General features: G+C 44.0%; 1 protein-coding gene across 1 annotated transcript; it reads left to right on the top strand.

Moving 5' to 3' along the window:
* Positions 1–421: 421 nt before the first annotated feature.
* On the top strand, positions 422–2,360 carry RAP2B (RAP2B, member of RAS oncogene family). Its single transcript, XM_040567104.1, has one exon. The coding sequence runs from the start codon at positions 577–579 to the stop codon at positions 1,126–1,128; it is 552 nt and encodes a 183-aa protein (XP_040423038.1). The 5' UTR covers positions 422–576; the 3' UTR covers positions 1,129–2,360.
* Positions 2,361–18,780: the final 16,420 nt, after the last annotated feature.

Raw genomic sequence — 18,780 nt, 5'->3', positions numbered from 1 at the left:
GGGAGGGCCGATACGGGCGGCAGGGGCGCTGCCGGGGAGATGCCCGGGCCGTGCCCCGCGATAAGGGGCGGCGATCCCGGGCAGCTCGGGCCCCTTCCCCGCCGCCTCTCCCGCGCGGCGCCGCCGCCGGGGGGAGGCGGAGCGGGGCCGGTGTGGGCGGGCCGCGGGAGCGGGGCGGGCCGCGGGGCGCTATGGGCCGCGGCGGGGCTGGGCGCGGCCGCTCGGCGCTTCCCGCTCCTCCTCCTCCTCCTGCTTCTTCTCCGCCGCCCCCTGCGCGCCGCCTCCCCCCGCCGCCGCCGCACGCCCCCTCCCCGCCGCCCGGCCCCGGGGCGCGGCGCTGCCGGGCTCGGGGCTGGCCCGCAGCGGGCCCGTGAGGCGCGGCCGGCCCCTGCCCGCCCCGGCGGGCCCCGCGCGGCGCCGCGGAGCGCCCCTCCCTGCCCGCCGCCTGCCTCCCGGCCCGCCGCCCTCCTCCTCCCCCTCCTCCTCCTCCTCCTCCTCCTCCTCCAGCGAGGGCGGGCGGAGGGAGGGAAGCGGCAGCCCCGAGCGGGAGGCGAGGGAGGCGGCGCGCCGGGAGCCATGCGGGAGTACAAGGTGGTGGTGCTGGGCTCGGGCGGCGTGGGCAAGTCCGCCCTCACCGTCCAGTTCGTGACCGGCTCGTTCATCGAGAAGTACGACCCCACCATCGAGGACTTCTACCGCAAGGAGATCGAGGTGGACTCCTCGCCGTCGGTGCTGGAGATCCTGGACACGGCGGGCACCGAGCAGTTCGCCTCCATGCGGGACCTCTACATCAAGAACGGGCAGGGCTTCATCCTGGTCTACAGCCTGGTCAACCAGCAGAGCTTCCAGGACATCAAGCCCATGCGGGACCAGATCATCCGCGTCAAGAGGTACGAGCGGGTGCCCATGATCCTGGTGGGCAACAAGGTGGACCTGGAGGGCGAGCGGGAGGTCTCCTTCGGGGAAGGCAAGGCGCTGGCCGAGGAGTGGAGCTGCCCCTTCATGGAGACCTCGGCCAAAAACAAAGCCTCGGTGGACGAGCTCTTCGCCGAGATCGTCAGGCAGATGAACTACGCCTCGCAGCCCAACGGGGACGAGCAGTGCTGCGCCGCCTGCGCCATCCTCTGAGAGCGGCCGGCGGCCGGGGCTGCGGGAACAAAGGTCCGCGGCGGCCGGCACCGAGAGCACCGGGACCGAGCACCGGGTACCGGCGCCGGGCATCGCCGCCGGGCACCGGCACCGCCACCGGCACCGGCACCGCCACGGGCACCGGCACCGGCACGGCCGGGGGGCGGGCGCGGCGCCCCGGGCATCCGCGGGGGGGGAAGAAAAAAAAAAAAAAAAGAAAAAAAAAAAGAAAAAAAATCGCGTTGGAAACGTGGCTTTTCTCAGCATGTACGTTCATCGAGTCTCGACCGTCGCGTGTTCCCTTGGTGTCTGCCGCAGACGGCTGTGGGCAGCGGGCACGGGAGGAGGCCGGGCCCGGCCCGGCGCCGCGGATCTATGCAAAGCGGGCATTGCACATCGGAGCGGGACTGGCAGCGCTGCTGCCGCCAGCGTGGGGTGCCGGAAAGCGTCTGCTGATCACTTGTGAAATAATTTTCTATTTTGTTTACCTGCTGTATCAGATGGGAGTTTGCAGAGAGTGGTAGCGTGTTGGTTTTTTCCTGTTTTTTTTTTTTTTTTTAATCAGCTGTGAAAATGTTACAAATCTGCACAATTTTTTAGGTGTGCGTGTGTGTGTGATTTCGTTTTTATTTTATCCTTTGGCGGGTGGGAGCGGCGGTGTTTTGGTTTATAGGGTTTTTCTTTTTGGGTTGGCAATAACTGATTTTGATGACTAGCTCTCTAAAAAGTGCAAAGACTTCCTAAATGCGATACAGGGCCAAGAGCAGCCCTGTGTCTGTAGAGTGCCTTCAAAACTCAGCTGTTCCAGCCGGTGCCAACCTGTGAAAGCTCCACAGAATCCCATTATCTACTACTCCAAAAACTACTTAACAGTTTCCTTTCAGTAATCATACTGAACAAGCCAGGACAAAAGGGCCTATTGTTAGTGGAATTTATTTCTTATTTCCATCTGAGCCTTTTAACTGTAATTTCCATGTCTTGCAAGTTCGGGCTTCATTTACTTCAAATTTGCGAGAATTTAGCCTTTTGGGATTTTGGGGGTGGGCTTTTTTGTTCTTTCTGTTTTTATTTTATTTTTTGTGTGGGATGTACCTCCAGCCAGCAAAGAAAGAAACCTTAACGTTGTGATGTACCAAGAAAATTCTAACAACTGTCATTTTGATTCCAGACATGCGTTTAAAAGATGTCTATCCATTTTCAGAATTTTAATACAAATGCTGTTTTTTAGAAAACAACTTTGTGCGCTTTTATGTATTACACGAAACACTTTCACATAGGCCGTTAATCCTGATTTATATTGTAATAGATGTAAAAGTGGCATGGGGGGCTTGGGTTAGCTAAGGACAGTGCTGAAAAAAAAAAAAGACAAAAAACAAGCCCCAGGATTGCTAAATATTGGGTAAAATAACAATTGGTGATACAGCTTTTCATATGTGCTTAGGTCCTGGGGCTATGTGATGCCAGCATGCGTGTGGAACGCTGTGTTCAGTAGGCAGCTTTAGGAAGGTGACGCGGCTTCAGTGCGAAAACGTCTTGTAAGATCAGGACCTTATCCTTTACTAGGAACAGGTTTACTAGGAAGAACAAAATTCTAAAGGGCAATTATTTAAAAAAATTAAAGTTTTAATCTTGCTACGTTTTAACTCTTTAAAATTATGCATCGAGACTATTACTACTTTCCTCCTATGAGGAAGGATTGGGGTGGGAGGAGATCTGTACCTTCTGTGATTTGGAAGATCTAGGGAGTTTGTTTACCTCCATTACCTTCCTCTCTTAGCCCCTTCTTTAAAGATTAGTATACAAAAAGCGCAGTTCTTTTTCTCCATCCCAAGAAGACTTGAAGTTATCTATACGACGTGGAAACAGAAACTGAGCAATGGTGTGTAAAGGTTTTTTAATTAGGCCAACTGAAAACAAACCGCCTTGATGTCTACCATAAATCCAATCATTTCTTCTTTTAACTAGGAAAGTTTTCTGTTTCAACACTGGAAGGAGTGTTTTTTGTTTTAGCTTAATTCTACACAGTGAAACCTCAGTGATTGAAATTAAAATGATAACATTGTGTTCCAGTTGGGGATTGGATATTGATTTTAGCAACATGCAGTATCTCCTGAAAATTGGGATAAGAGTATGTTCTGAATGTTAGGGGCTTCTTTTAACAAAAATACTGTACTGAAAATGATGAAAGCTTGATTGCAGCCATATCTTGCACTGAAGTTTTAAAAATACAATTTGCCATAAATTAATATCTCAGCTATTGTGATGGTCCAATTTGCCTTAAATTCAGTGGGATTATATATATTTTTAGCACCTAACAAGCCTTGCTCCAGATCAGTGTATTGAAAGCAACTCATTCAGCATGGTAAAAGCAGATATTCATTCTGTTCTCCACAACAGATAACGGATTATTCATGTTTTGTAGTGCCTCCTGTTCTCCTGTTGCCTGTGTTGTGATTGAGGAATGATGCAAAAATGGGTGTAAGTAGCACACAGAGGGGTATGAAGTCCAGTTTTCCTTAACCTAGCAGAGCAGCTGAAGGCAACTTAGTAAATTCTGGATTATGATTTTTTTTTGTAGATATACTCTAGTTCTTGCCAAAAAGGTGTGTTCGTCAAACAGTGAAGGATTTTAAAAAAATCAAAAAAATACGGCATGGGTCTAATCAGAGTTTTGAATGTATTTAGATGTTCAATATTCTCTATGACTTGGTGAGGACAGTACAAATAGTAGAGCTCAGTAGTCTGATCTTCCAAATACTTTGAAGTGTTTTGGTGCTTGTTAAACATAGGCCTTGTCTATAAAGTAGAAAAAAAAAACACATACTGCTTTAACTTGACTGAATAATGAAAGCTATATTTGCTTGTACACTAGAGGAAAATATTGTATCAATATAAAGGTACTCTTTTATTTCTTTTCCCTGTGGGAATGTTACACCAGTGTCAATACAAAGGTGGTATATAGCTCTTTTCACAGTGAGAATTGCAAAAATTTAATTGGTTTGGAAGAAAAATTACATGCCCAGCCAGAATACTTCCTGACAGTCCAGAAATCATGTAAACAAGGCCTTAGTTTAAGGCTGGTCTCATGGCCACCTATTTTGCTGTGCATTATGATTGTATCTTTAAAAATCCAAGCTTGTTCTATCGCAAGAAAGCATGCCTTTAAAATGCCAGTCTCTGTGATTGTAACTGTGCAGTATTTTAAACCTCATTTTCAATACAGTTGTTCTTCTCAACACAGTGCTCAGGCTTTATTGATGCTTACAGTTCTGCAGGCCATGTTACGTTCTGTGGCTGTGAGGTTCCTTGACGGTTCTGCTTCTCTCAAACGAATGTTTGGCAAGTTTTTGCAAAGGGCATTCTGAATAAGGGGCAGCTGTCTCTTTATGACTTCTTCATCTGGATGCTCCTTGCATGCAGGTGTTGTTAAGTATCAGATTTCTTTGAGGAGTGACAAAATGCAAGAAATTCCATTTTCTTTAAGAGTTTTATATGAAAAGGAGTGGCATACGTGTCCTCTTGAATCCGCTGCCATTCAAATTAATGGACAGCTCCTATGATGGTAAATGGAAAGCGTTTGGAGCTGTACTGCTATCAGAAGCTGTCTTGCTCTCCAGATTTGTATAGCAGGCAACCCAAAAACCTGTCTTGATAGACCTTCACTGTACCCTTGGGAACTTCTATTCTGAGTGCCCATTCATGTTCTGAAGAGGTTTGAGACTTGCTATAGAAGCAAGCTTATGTACATGAGCTCTGTTCAAAGGTGGAATAGTTTCAAATAATGATCTTTGTAGCTTATAGCCTCCTCCTACAGTGTTTACAGCTTTATACAAAATGTGTATGTCAATGAGATTCTCCTTCCTGTCATGTTGTTATAACATCATGATATAAAATCTCATTTTTGTAGGAATTCAACATTTGCCTGACTTGTAAATTTTTTTTTATTTGGGGGTGACAATCTCTGGCAAGCATATGCGTAGCAGCTGAGAGAATGATTGAAGAGCAGGTTTTAGTTCAAACGATTAAAGAAACTCAGATGAGTTATAGTGATGATATTTGAAGTGTGTTGCTGGGACTGAGTCTTGTGTGTGTGTGTTGGTTTGTTTTTAATTTAAGTAGACTAACGATTTATTAGTCTGTAATCAAGAAGCTCACTGTATTTCCCAAGGAAGGGTGTGTGTGTGTGTGTGTATTTCTGTAGACTTAGTTGAAGTTGGAGTCAAAATTATTGCCCTTGCCATAGGTGATCTCACCCTTTGTGATCTCAATTCTGCATGCAGTTACCATCACGATGAAGAAAACACCCAATGAAACTTGAACTAGTCAAGTGATAAAGGCATCAAGCAGAGATTTCTGCGCAGAAAGCTTAAGAATAGCCATTAGAATCTCTCTATAGCAATCTTAAATGTTTGGAGGAGTATGACTGCTCTAATGCACCACAGTGCTTATTTAAAAGTGTTGATGCTAGAGCAGTGCTTCACTAGATGACATATTATGCATAAAGCAAATACTACAGGTAAATACTTAATCTGCAAAATCTAACAATATGTCTTAGTTCCTATCTAAAAGACTATAAAGTTAGAAGCAAGTTAACCAGAACTTGTAAGCTGTTCAAATAAGTTGCAAAAGATTGGAAGCAGCTGTTGTGTGATGACTTTATTTTGGCAGTCTCTGTGTCTTTTGGAGGTTTGGGCAAAGAGGAGACTAAGTGATCGAGAATCCTTGGCTTTATTTGGGATACAGAGAGATTTTTAGGAAAATGGTGTATGACATGTAACTTAGGCTTTAATGACTTAAGAATCATTTACTTCTATAAAACTCTTTGTTTTTAAGATAACATTATAAAAAGTGCATAATGAATAGATCGAATGTCCAGGTAACAGGTTACAGATGTCTCCTCTGCTTGACTACAGTTGTGCAAGAAGTTCCGCAGCAAGCAGTCTGATCAGAGTGACATTGTGATTATTTTTTTTCCTTTTGATACAGGCTTGTTATTCTGTTGTATTATGACTCTAGGATGAAAAGGGATGTTTGAGAGTATTCTTGTGAATGGTTGTAAATCAGCTTCTGGGTGGAAAAACTAATCTGAAATGGAAGTGTTTTTTCTTTGAATTGGGTAGCAAAAAAGGTACAGGCCAGCCTGTGCATCAGTATTCCCTTGGTAAATTTCTCACAGGTATATTAACCTAATGCTTTGTTTCTGCAGTGTTACTGTTAAACCAATGTAAATAACTAGTATGAATGCTTACAAGCTGGTGTTAAGTTGTTGAGGATAGCATTACAGGTAAGGCGGTAAGCTCTGCGCTGCAGCTGCGTTTGACCTACTGTTAGTAGGCCGTGTAAGCAGGTGTGGACCCCGATGTGGGTGCTTGGAAGGAAGTCTCATTTTAGCTGTTAAAAGTTGTGCACCTGACGGTATTCCTGAGAAGCATGGCTGTCTGTTACCCCGCGACACCTGTGTTCTGAAGGCTGAGGGCAGGTCCCAGGCCGAGCTGCGTTTCCTGCTGCGATGCCTCAGGAGGCGCCGAGCCCGGGTCTCCCCCAGAGATGCCCACACCAGCAGGGCTCCTGCAGCCCTAACACCGACAGTCCCGAGGAAGGGAGGCATTACACTGTCCTGATGAGGGGAATCATTTAAATTCCATGCCATCTTGCTGTCTCCAGATAGTCTACAGCACCTGTGACAATCAGAAATGAAAGGAGAGGGCAAGGCCTCTCTGGCCTGCGGAGCTGTGGCACGGCTGTGTCCCCAGCCCTGCTCTGGTTTCCAGCTTCAGCATCTTTCTGGCATACCTTTTTGGCTTCCTACACCTCCGTTTTTCAACTGTGTGTTGTGTCAAAGTGTTGATTTCAGTGAAGATGCACGGACTTCTCATGAAATTCTGGCTCTGGAGTTGCAGTACCAAATGAAGCAAAGGAAGAAGATCAAGAGAGAGTTTGAAGATGCAAAGTCTGCAGAAATGATGCTGTTCCTTAGAAGTGCAGGTGACCTTTACCCTCTAAGACAGACCTGAATGTTGGAAGCAATTTTTTTAACGAATGTCTAGCAGAAATCTTGGTTTAATTAAGCCCTATGCTTGAATCAGAAAAGATACTAAAAGCACTTTGAGTTGGAGGTAGGATACTTGAATGATTTCAGAAAAATGTCTTTGTTATTTTTACTGGCCTTGGTTTGTTTAAGTATTCTAATATTAATTATTGTGATTGTTATAGCTAGATAGAGAGCATGCTTAAATATGATTTAACATATATGTTAATGTAGCACTATAAAAATCGCCATGCTATAGGGACTGAGTTATTTTCTAAATCTTTTTTCAACCCAAAGGTTGAAAAAACCCAAAGGTTGAAAAAGGTGCTGAGAGATTGTTGGATTGTTTTAATAAGCTGGTAGTATTAGTATATGCCATGTGGTTTGTAAGATCTTGTGAACATCTATTGTGGATTTTTCTGGTGGTAAACAAATTCAAAAGTGCAAAGCAAGGTTGCACAATCAATGTGTTATCCACCAGCGATGATCTTACACCAAGTTTTCATAGCTCCCCGACACTGCTGCCTACGCTACTAATCACCAAAATCTCTGTTAACCTGCCTGGAACTTTACAGTGATGATAGATGCAATGTGACTCAACATAGTTGGAAGCCATATGTATTTAAGGATGATACTAGTGGTAATTTTACTCCTTGAATGAACTACGGTAGTGCTACGTGCCTCAGTTTAGTATTGGGAGTTTGCTGCCAAGTTTACTTGATGATTAACAAAGTTAAGATGAAAGCATGCTAATGAAGTACTTGAGTAATTAAGTTTCTAATGCTCGAGATCTTGATTTCCCATCTTTTTTGAATACTCTGCCACGTTCCAGATTGGCTGTCTATTTTCTGCTGTGTTTCTTGTTTCAAATACTATGTTTCCTTTAGTGTGGGTTTTGCTTTCTCTTTGCCTGTTGGATCTTTTGGTTTTTCCTTTAATTAAGGGAAAAAATAGAGAGGAGATTCACATTTGAATTACTGTACAGCACAAGCTGCCTAGATTCCAGAAATACATGCCATATGCTTCACGTATTTTTGCAATAAAAACAAATATAAGGAGAACACTGTATATTTAAGGTATTTCCAAGGCTGGGACTCTCAGCTGAGAAACGGCTTGAAAAATCTGATTTACCAAAGAACTAGAGTGTTCACAGGTACTTCAATATTTGTTTACTTACAGTATTGCTCTGCTTCAACCTCAGTAGTGATAGCAAAAGTTACAGGTTTCTGAGCATAAATATTTATGCGTATGTACAAAGTTGTATGTGATACCTACAACTCAGGAAATGTCCACTTTTATTTTTTTTTCTAAGCGTAGAAAATCAGGAATTCAGTGCCCACGTGCATTGGGTATCAGACAGTAGCATAGAAACTTGGGTACGTGTTCATTCAGCCAATTATAAGCACCAAAAAGAGTCTTGTTCCTTTTCAAGCATTTTTGACCTGGCAGAAATTAATTTTCAGCATTGCTAAACCAGAAAATCACTGTGGTTATTCGGCGTGTACAATGTGTAGCCTTTTACCAGATGCAGGGATAGCAACCTGTCAAACTAGTCGGAATTGTTTGTGGTCAGCACTGTCTGTGAATAAAACTTGTAGCTTGTGTCCCACTTCTGTATTTCTCGTGATAAGTAAGTTGAAACCAAACCTGTCTAGACTGAAACACTAAGAGTTCAAGGATGGATATTCTTGGATTCTTTACAGACTTTATGATTAATTGGAATTGCTCAATGTGCATCTGGTCGTAGCTTGTTTCAGGTCTTTGTAAGATGCTGACTTCCTATATCAGTCACCCGGGGTTTTTCAGCACTTAGCTAACAGAAATTAATTGACGGGTAACTGGAGTTCATTTGGCAAGCACATTAGTGCATGCTGATGTGAAGACATAAACTGTATTATTCCAGGATGTAAACAAATGCCGAACAAGTGTGTTAGGTGTCCTAATTGCCTACAGTAGAATTTTCACTATGACTTTAGTTGTGAAGTTATATTTGTGTTGATCTAGTGTTGTGAATCTGAACTGGACTGACTTATTCTCTTATTCTACAAGCATATATATGCTCAATTTACTGTTCTTCTGTAACCCTTTTGAAACCAGAGGCTTATTTAAGCAACCAAGAGCAGAATTTAACTCCAGCTGGCATTTTAATTATTTCCTGTGTACCTAATATTGTGACCTTTTGACCTTAAAAGCAGCAATTGCATTTAAAAGAAAATCCTAACTAATTCTGTAGGGTTTTTGAAGTCCTGTTTATTCTAAATTGTGTGGTTGGTTTAAGAAAGATACTGTAAAACATTGACATGTATTTAAAAAAAAAAAACAAACTGTTCTCTAAGCAGTAACCCCTTTTAAAAAGTTTTTTGTTTTTTTATTTGCTTACAAAGTCCCTTGGTCACTAAATGGGCTTTGGGGCCCCACCCACGCTGGTGATTATTTTCAACTTGCAAAGTTGAGCAGATGACAGCATGATCTCCGGGATGTGGAGGTGGCGCTTCGTCCCCGAGGAGCGTGCTCACCTGCGAGGCGAGGAGCCTGTGAGGACACCAGGGGCCCTTCGGCTGCCCCAGCCTGGGGCTGGGGCTGGAGCGGGGAGGCTGCGGGGGGAGGCCGGGATGGCTGAGGCGGACGCGCCTCTGCTGCCTCTGCCTGCGCCCAGCCTGCTAAGAGACCGAGTGCATTTCTGGTTTTGGCTTGCTGTTCCTGGATGTCTCCTTCAAAGACAGCCTCTTCAGTGCCTCTCTCTACTCTTCCAAAGGCAGAAGGAAGTGAAAGCCTCGTGTGGGGTGCCATGAGCTCGTGGTGCTCAGTGCTAGCGAGGCAATGCTGGCAGATCTCAGGCTGCTCCACGATCTGGCGACTGCCAGGTACATAAGGAAGAAGGCTTAATCAAATGCCTTCACCTGTGCCTTTATTTATTTTTTTCAGATGTCTAAAATATAGGGTGTTTTTCTTTCTTTTCTCCTCTTGGTGGGTATTTCTTATCTTGAAGTCATGCTGGGTTAGTATAAATTGTGAATGCCGTCTTGAAATGGCAATAGGTGGATATAAAATTTTTACTTTGTACAGTTCTTTCTTCCCATTTCATTGGGATTTATAATATGTTGTATTCTAGTATTAGTAAGGTTTGGTCATACTCATTCACATCTATTAGGCAACCTTTTATCCTTGCAGCATTATCTAATCCGATCTAACGTGCAGGAGAGCACGGGCCCTGCACACCGGCTGACCAGGAGGCTGGGACACTTATGGGGTAAGATCTCTCCTAGACCCAGGTGGTTCATTGCAAAACCTCAAGACACCAGTTTGAAATAGGATACCAACTACCAAATCCATCATCTTTTATTATGTGTTTAAGAGCATTTTCTTGTTAAAATGAAGAAATAACGCTTTACTGTATGCTGCCCAAAGGCTGTTGAGATAGGCTTTACAGGCACAAAGGTTTGTTTTCAGAGTCCATAGCTGATAGCATATGTTAGCTATAGCAGTAAAAGTTTCTTTTGCTGAAAACATAATTAATAGGGACAAAAACAAAAAACATGTCAATGTTATAAGCAGCCATGGTGAGCACCCGCTGCTCGCAGCCAGGCCGGGGCCGTGCGCTAAGCCCTGCAGCTGCTCTCTGCCCTATCCAAAGAGCAGCGTCAGAGGAAGATATTGCCTTTTTTTTTCTTCCTTTTTTTTTTTTTTTCCTTTAATGGCCAATGCCAGGAGCTACATAAGCCCCTGAACTATGTCAGAATTGGAGGGAGAACAAAGGTGCCCCGAACTTGCCTTTTCCTCCTACCCTTCTGCCTCTTCTGCATTCAGAAACAGATGAACTCTGTGAGCCTTGGAGTCTGGGGGTCACTGCAGAGGCATGTGGTCTGCATATATGAAAACGCACACATTCTAATCCAAAAAATGTAGCAGTTCTGTACTTCTGGAAGCAAGACTTCTGTGTTGCATTGGCATAAGTACTACATCGTGCTGCAGGAACTGTGCAAAGGGAAGCATTCGTCCCTTCAGATTGCCCCACCCTCTTGAAAAAAGCTGGAAATATTTTCCTGAAATCCAGAGGTTTGATGTAAAATATACCATTTCAGTGTGCTCAGGAATTAATCTATTTGCAACTGTTACAATTTTAGTTCACTTCAGACTGGGTCTATTTCCAATCAATATCTTTTGAAAGACTGAGCACGCTTCTAAAGGGCTTTTGTGATGACTCCTCACACTGCACGCGAAATTAGCTGGAAGTTGATCCAGTAGCGTGTTGAAAAACTTGTAACAGGTAAGAAGGTAAATACTCAGTAGAGGCTACAACTTCTTTCAAGGGTAGGTATTAATTTTTAAGTCCAATAATTATCCTTAAGAAAAAGGAAAGAATTGTTTAAAACACTCAGGAAAATTTCAATCTGAAAAATAGTGATTGCAGGACTTGGGGAGGAGTATGATAATTTATTTCAATTACCAATGCAAAATAGGTTATATGTATCTCTGTGCTTCACCGTCTTGTGAAAAATTTAACATAAAAAGTTAACATTCAAAATGTGGTGTTACCAGATTTTGATTTATGCAAGCTCTCCCTGGAGTGCAGGATGCCCGTCCCTTGTTCTGCTGCCCATGAAGCCGTGGCAGCTAGCGCTGCTGCCCTTCCCTGATGATGGGTTTCTAGCAAAGCCAAAGTAAACCCTGACTGATGGGACGGTGCTTTGCCTCCTGCAGTGGCTTTGTGAGGCCGTGTGGGTGGCTGGGGAAGAACAGCTTATTGCTGGTGTGGTGTGGAAATACAGCAGGAGTTTTTCTTCTTAAGTGGTGCAGGTAGGTAAGCATTTTAACAGTCTGTGTGTGTGCAGGGACGAACCTCCATCACTTGAAGCCTTCAGGGCCGAGTGGCTTTCTCGGAGATGCACCAGAGCTGAAGCTGCGGTGCTGCTGTGCTGCGTCGGCGGTGCTGTGCTTGCTCACCTGCTCCTGATGGTAATGGTAGGTGGTCGTGTCTGCACCCTTCAGAGCTGTGGAACTCAAAAACCTCAGCACGCTCTGGTTGTGCTCTCAGCTTGTGAATGTGACCTCCTTCACCTCCCTTCCACACCCGCCTACTTCTGCTTCCTCCCATTCTGCCCCAATTTAAAGAGGGGTTGAGCCCGTATCTGTGGGTGCTTAAGAAGGAAGTAAATGTTCTCATGTGCACACCTGAGGAAGCTGGGGCCTCAGCTCCCTTGCACACCGCGGGAAGCAGGGTCGCTGCAGGATGGACGGCTGCACTGCCGGGCCCCGTGGGTGTTTGGCCCAAGGGCAAACCTCTGCATAGCAGCACCGAGAGATGAGCTCAGGAGGTCTGCACAGAGGTTACAAATCCATCATTTAAGTTTCCAGTCACGGGTTGTTCCAGCTGATGGTGATTTCACTGGGCGTAGAGCAGATGCCACATGACAAACACAGCCGTGATTTAAAAATGTAATCTAGCCAATTAATTGAAATTCAGTCAGTCTGAGCATGACACGTTACAGGTGTTCTTCAAGCTCTGTGCAACAGCAATAGCACCTCCAGTCTCTAATTTTAAGCAATAAACTCTGATTAATGGTTGAAGTTGAAGCATTCTAAAAGTAAAATGGACCATTCTGATGAAAAGCCGTCAGTACGCTGTGGGCTTCCTTCAGTCTGGTAAAAGGTTGGTGTTTATTGAACCTGGAACGTAATGCTAAAGAAAATGTTTAGAATTATTGTTTACAGGCTACTGATTTTCACTACTTACTGCTCAGGCATCTTGAGTAGATGCACGTTGTGATTTTTATGTATTATTAATAATATTATTTATTTTAATGCATGTTTGTGCCATTTTTTTGGTGTTGGTAACGCACCCACTGGTGAGCACAGCGAGGCTTTTAATGGTGGCTGACGGGTGGTGTTTCCCAAGAGCTCCAGCCTTCCGTAGGTTGTGTATTGGGATGGATGTTGAGCAGGAACAGTGCTATGGCTCCATATTTGTTTCTCTGTAGGAACAGATTTCCAGACAGGGATATCTTGTGGCCTTGTGTTCAGGGCACCTTCTGGATCTGTATTTGCACCAGGTCCTACATCTTCATGGTAAGTGTGCTTGCCTTAATACAGCAGTGCTGCTTGTAAAGCTTTGTGCAATGTCAGTGCCGGGAGACGCTGATAGTCAATAGTTCTCTGCTAAAGCCTTAAAGGAAAGCACATCCAAGCTCCCAGGCAGACCTAGCAAGCTTGTGATGTGGGGAGTACCTACGGAGCCAGAAACTCTCATTCCTCTAACCTGTGCACTTGGATCACACAGTGCTTCTCAAAATACAAAGCCTGTGGATGGGAATGTGCTTCGTGTAGCCTGAGATGACTAGATGGTATCTGGAGAGACCTCGGAAAGCAGGGTCAAGCTTTGGGCTCCTGGTCTGAGCCGCAGCCGCACGTGCTGGTGGAGCACCTGTGCCAGCGCAGGCAGGCTGTGCAGAGCAGGAGTGCACGTGGAGCAGCTGCTTTCGGAAGGTTTGCAGCTGCTTAATTCACGCTTGGAAACCAGGGCAATTTGCTTCGTAAAAGAAAATCATTGTGGTTATTATACCCTTTTTCTCAGCCATAATAATTTCCTAATATGTTTTAGGAGTTGGCATTTATGTTTCTTCGTAACAGGATAAAACAAAAAATGGCTGGTGTTTCAGAGCCTGTTAGTGGAAAACTGAGAATAAACATACACTTTTAAAAACTTCTTAAATTTAAACACTGTCTCGTATGAGTTGCATTTGAATTGATAAATTCTAGATTGGATTCCTAGCAGGCACTGCGCTAGGTGCATGAACTCTTCCTGGTAGCAAATCCCCTTCCAAAAAAGCTTTGGCTGTGGGCAGACGATAGTCCTGGGCGCAGGGAAGATGTTCCAGAAGAATGTAGGTGATGCTTTCGCAGCTGAGAAGGGCTAGCTAGTGATTTATTCTGTATTGGTTAACAAGGTTTGTCTTGTTGTCAGTGCTCACTTTTATTATCCACACTTTCCTTTGGGGAATATCCTAAATAGCTGGAGTCAGTTAGCACTTCTGCTTAAAGGATTTTGCAGTCAGGATTCGCGATTTTTTCAGCATCATAAAAATATGTGAGGGACTAACATTTTTATAAAGATGAGGCTTTGTACCATCATTTATGAGGATGGTGAACATGCAGTAAAATGCCTTCTGCATAGATTATACAATCGGCTGGTTACAAAGTACATTCATTTCATTCATTCTTACCATTTGTTGTTTGCCTATTATTATGAGTGTAGCTGATATCTGAGATCAACTATTACATACTTAATGCTTCAGTAATACGAATAACTCATTTATTTTAAGGGAAAAAAATCTAGCTTTAATTTCCTTAAATAGGTCTTCATAATAACAGCTGTCTACACAGGTGTTCATTGATAGGTGTATATATTAAGTTGTTTTTCTGATTTATTTATTTATTTATTTGCTTGTTTGTGGGTGTCGTTATAGAAATGCCAATTCATTCTTTCCTTGTCTGCTCTCAATAGACGTGGCCTTCTAGCTCAGCTGGTGCAGCCTGACCTGTCTGCAGTGCTCACTGGGGGTAACGTAGTTCCCTGCCTGGGGGGCAAGTCAGGGCATGGAGTATGGGAAGAGTAGGTGGGGGAAGTTTAGAAATGGAAATGGATGTTATGTCAAAAACGGTGTGGCATGAAACCTCATTTTTTTTCTTTACACTTAGTTTTCACATAATGGAGCAGAAAATATTTTGTGCTCAGGAAGTTTCTGGAATTTCACTGTGAAATTTCAGATACGGTATTTTTATAGTTCATGCCATCTAAGCAGAAATAGTGTGTGTGTTGTTCCACTGGTGTGCCAACAAATTAGTAAATGTATCTATATATATTACTCTGAAATCATTACTTTCTACATTGAATATGCATATTTCAAAGTCTGATCAAAACCCAGATGTTTCCCCGCAGAGCAGCAGCGTTACCTGCCAGCTTGCCTGTCCTTCTCTGTGTCCTGCTGGGTCTTGAGGCTGCAGCATCTGCCTGCTGTGGGGCTGCGCTGCTCGTTCTGCTGGTGACAGGAGCTTGTTCATGGGAAATTTTGTTTTCTGAACTGGAACAAGCTTTTTCAATAGGAAGATGATGCACGGAGTCTTTCTCCATCCACTCATAAAACCATTTTTTGAGGTTTCTGGGTAGATCATGAAAGCTTTCTGTGCAGTATTTGGATGCTGACTTTGAGTGCTACAAATAAGATGCTCATCCCTAGATCGTAATTTGGTTTTGGATGGAACTGGAATTCATCAGTTGATTGACTGATGGAGAACCAGTGGAGGGACTCCCCACATAGATGATTCAAACCTTGAAGGAAGTTCCTATTTATGGTATATTCTTGGTGTTTACTTTAATCGTGTATTTGACCATAATTTACTTTTGTCAAACGTACTTGTTCTGGGAGTAACGCCAGGACAAAAATTAAAGGAAATTAAGAAACCAGCATAAACCAGCCCTTTCTGCTCCACTCCAACTGTTCTCTTTATTTTTAGGGTATTTGTCTAATTAAAGAAATTGGCAGAATCTTAGCCCCATATACTTCATGAAGTTAAAGAAAGCATGAGCTTCAGTACAGGAATGTCACTGTGTCTCCAGGCCACATTTTATTGGCTTCAGATCTCTTAATATCATTTTCTGTCCCATGTTTCCTTTTCTTAATGGTGCTAATAATCTCACAGAAGGATCATTTCTAAGTCCTTTAAAAATTTCCTCATCAAATTTCATAGTATAAGATCCTTGTCTGCCATTTACTTACTACTGTATGAAGTTCTCCTAAGACATGCGAAACATGCTCCAAATGTCCATCCTTACAGCACGGATGTTATGTAGTATAATAATGATAACTTTGTAGTTATTTAGTGATCACTAGTACTATTTCTAACATTTTTTTTGTCCTCCTGAGTTCCTGCCAGCTGTACCGTTCCCACGTTTCCACGCCAATGTCTGCTCGCCCAGGTGGTGCTGGGCTTTGCGGCGCCGTGCTCCGACAGCCTCCTTCAGGGGGCCGTTTTCTCTCCGCACGACGTTTGCCATTTCTGAAACTGATGGTTCCTTTCACACATGGCTGGGCAGGCAATTTATGTGCTGATCACCATAGAAACCTGCAGATACATCACTTGGTCAAACCGTTTCCATATTGTATCAGCCAGGCGGCATCGGAAAATGCAAATAAGGGATGTGAGAGAAGGTTGGTGAAAACGGAGTCTCTTTTCTTCATGGCACCACTGTCAATAGCATTCCAAGCCACCCGCGCTCCTTTTTGGCCTCAGACCCGGCCTCTCCCCTCAGCGCTCTCTCCCCAGGTCGTGCTGGGATCTCCGTGCTGCGGCGCCGAGGCTGCTGCTCTGCCCAGCCCGGCTTGTAAGCGCTGTTCCATTCCTCCGCTGGCTGCTTAGGGCTGCAGATGATTTCATTGCTGGGCAGGAGGGCTCTTTTCCTGCCACGCTGCATTATTTACAGCTAGCGCAATGAAGGATTCTAGGGAATATTGAAAACGGGTTTGCTTTCCTTAAAAAATGAAAAGGCAAGGGAAAGGCTGGTTTATCCTTGCATAGTGTAGATAAATAGTCAAAGTATTAGTGATTACAGCTAGCTTGCAAATTAATACAGGGAATCTTTTAACTGCAGTTCACCCTGGATGCTCTGTGCTTCCCATGGCAGCAGGAGCTGTGCTAATTCAGGTGTGAGCAGGAGTGCTCGGGGCAGGGGGAAGCTGGCAGGAATAAAGTGCTGCTTCTGTAGAACAACAGGAAAGTGCAGGAGGAAGGGAAGGAGGTTTGGTCTAGAGCACAGAGATGGCAAAAGGGGAGACAGTCCTCGTTACTGAGGAGTCTGTCTGGCAGTTCTCATCACCAAAATAAAATAAAATAAATCCTCGTCCCCTCACAGAGCAGAGGAGACTGCAGGAGTGCTGGGTGGGCAGCACGGCTCAGGGCACTGCTTTTACACGGCTCAGGCCTCCTCTCCCTGGATGGGGTAAGTGCGGTTTTGGGTGCCTGAAGGCTCTGGTTACCTTTGAACACCCTGGTGTTCACAGCAGCCACGCAGCGTGGCTGAAGCCGCTGACCTCTCCCAGGGGAGGCAGCACGCTGCTCCCGTCCGACTGATCCCCGGCCATTTCCTTGGGGCACCCGTCTGTCGTGATCCTGGCACTGCATTTTGAGGATTTCCCCCTAATTACGAAGGTGATAAACTGCTTGGAGCTAACTGTAATAGAGTGAAAAAAGGATGTAGGAGGGAAATAAGCTTACCAGAGAATGGTGATTGCTTGTGTAAGTGGGTAAGTGTGGGGTGGGGGCCGTGTGCCAGGTGAGAGAGGATTTGTGCAGGTGAGGGCATCCATTTATGACGTACTGTGGGTTTTTCAGAGAGCTTAACAATTCACTTTTCCATCAGTAATATTGTCACTCACGCTCCAGCCAACTGTAAATGCCGTAATACCTTTTCATACAGCATTTCAAATGGTGGTGGTGAACTCAGCCCCTCTCATGGCTGGCACAGAGTGCTGGGGAAGGAGGTCCCTGATTCTCCTGCTGGGGTTCATGTTCCGTTAAACACCGAAAGCCTGTGCAGCTGACAGGCAGTGTGCGTGGGGGAATAGCTGGGATGTGCTTTGCAAATCTGGCTGCACTGGACCAGGTTTTGCAGTAACCACAGAAGATGTGGTACAAGGGAGGTTCTTCTTTTAACTTCTCTTTTGAATAGAGCAGTGAAAAGGGACTGAAGCTGTTCCTCAACCTGAGCTGAATATACACAGTTTTTTGCATGGGGTTGGGAGGATGCTGGGTAAGTGATCAAAAGTGCTTTGTTTTTGTATTTTCAAAACCAAGTTTCGTCTAGGAAGTGCTAAAAATATTTTGCTTTAAGACATCATATTTTCAATTTCAAAATTGATCTAAATTTCAATCTGAAACTGCTACAACAAAAATCAAAATATTTCTCGTATTTTTCTGTCTAATGAACTTTTTTTTTTTTTTCTGAGCAACCTTAGATTGGAACTTCTTCTACTTCCATGTAGTTTGAATTTTTTTGTTGTTTCTTGATTTAACTACCTGTGGAGAAGCAGACAGTTTCTTTCAACCCAACATTGTGATAATTTTAGGAAATCTGAGTTGTTTCCCATAAATTCAGTATTAGCAAAGGTTTTAATGGTTTTTGTGGTTTCCATAATGTGCTGTTGTTTTTTCCTTCTTTTTCGCTAAATGACAATCCAAAATTCTAGTTTGATGTCACCTGTCAGATGCTGTCATTCAGAACTGGTTGTGTGAATATTTGGGTCTTATTTCCACAAGAAGATTTATTTCCAAAAGAATAGTTTTCCTTTTTATGTATTTGATTTTTAGAAATATATCTTAATGGTGTCTGAATGTTTGACATTATAATCACTTTTTCCTCTGTCAAATAGAAATTAAAATCATGCTTATTGCGTCTTATCAAACTCATTCTTTTCCTGGTTTTGAGATGAACTGTTAAAATCCACTTACGATACTGTATTTTTTAATCAGCCATGATTTGACTTTGGAAGTAACTCAAGAGCTGGTATGATAAAACCAGCCTACTCTGGTGCCATTTCAGTCACACAGTGGTTTCCTCTGCATGAGGCAGC

Source organism: Cygnus olor, chromosome 9 (assembly GCF_009769625.2).
Source record: "Cygnus olor isolate bCygOlo1 chromosome 9, bCygOlo1.pri.v2, whole genome shotgun sequence".
Lineage (NCBI taxonomy): Eukaryota > Metazoa > Chordata > Aves > Anseriformes > Anatidae > Cygnus > Cygnus olor.
Note: the sequence above shows the minus strand (reverse complement) of the source record. Positions and strands in the feature narration are given on the sequence as shown.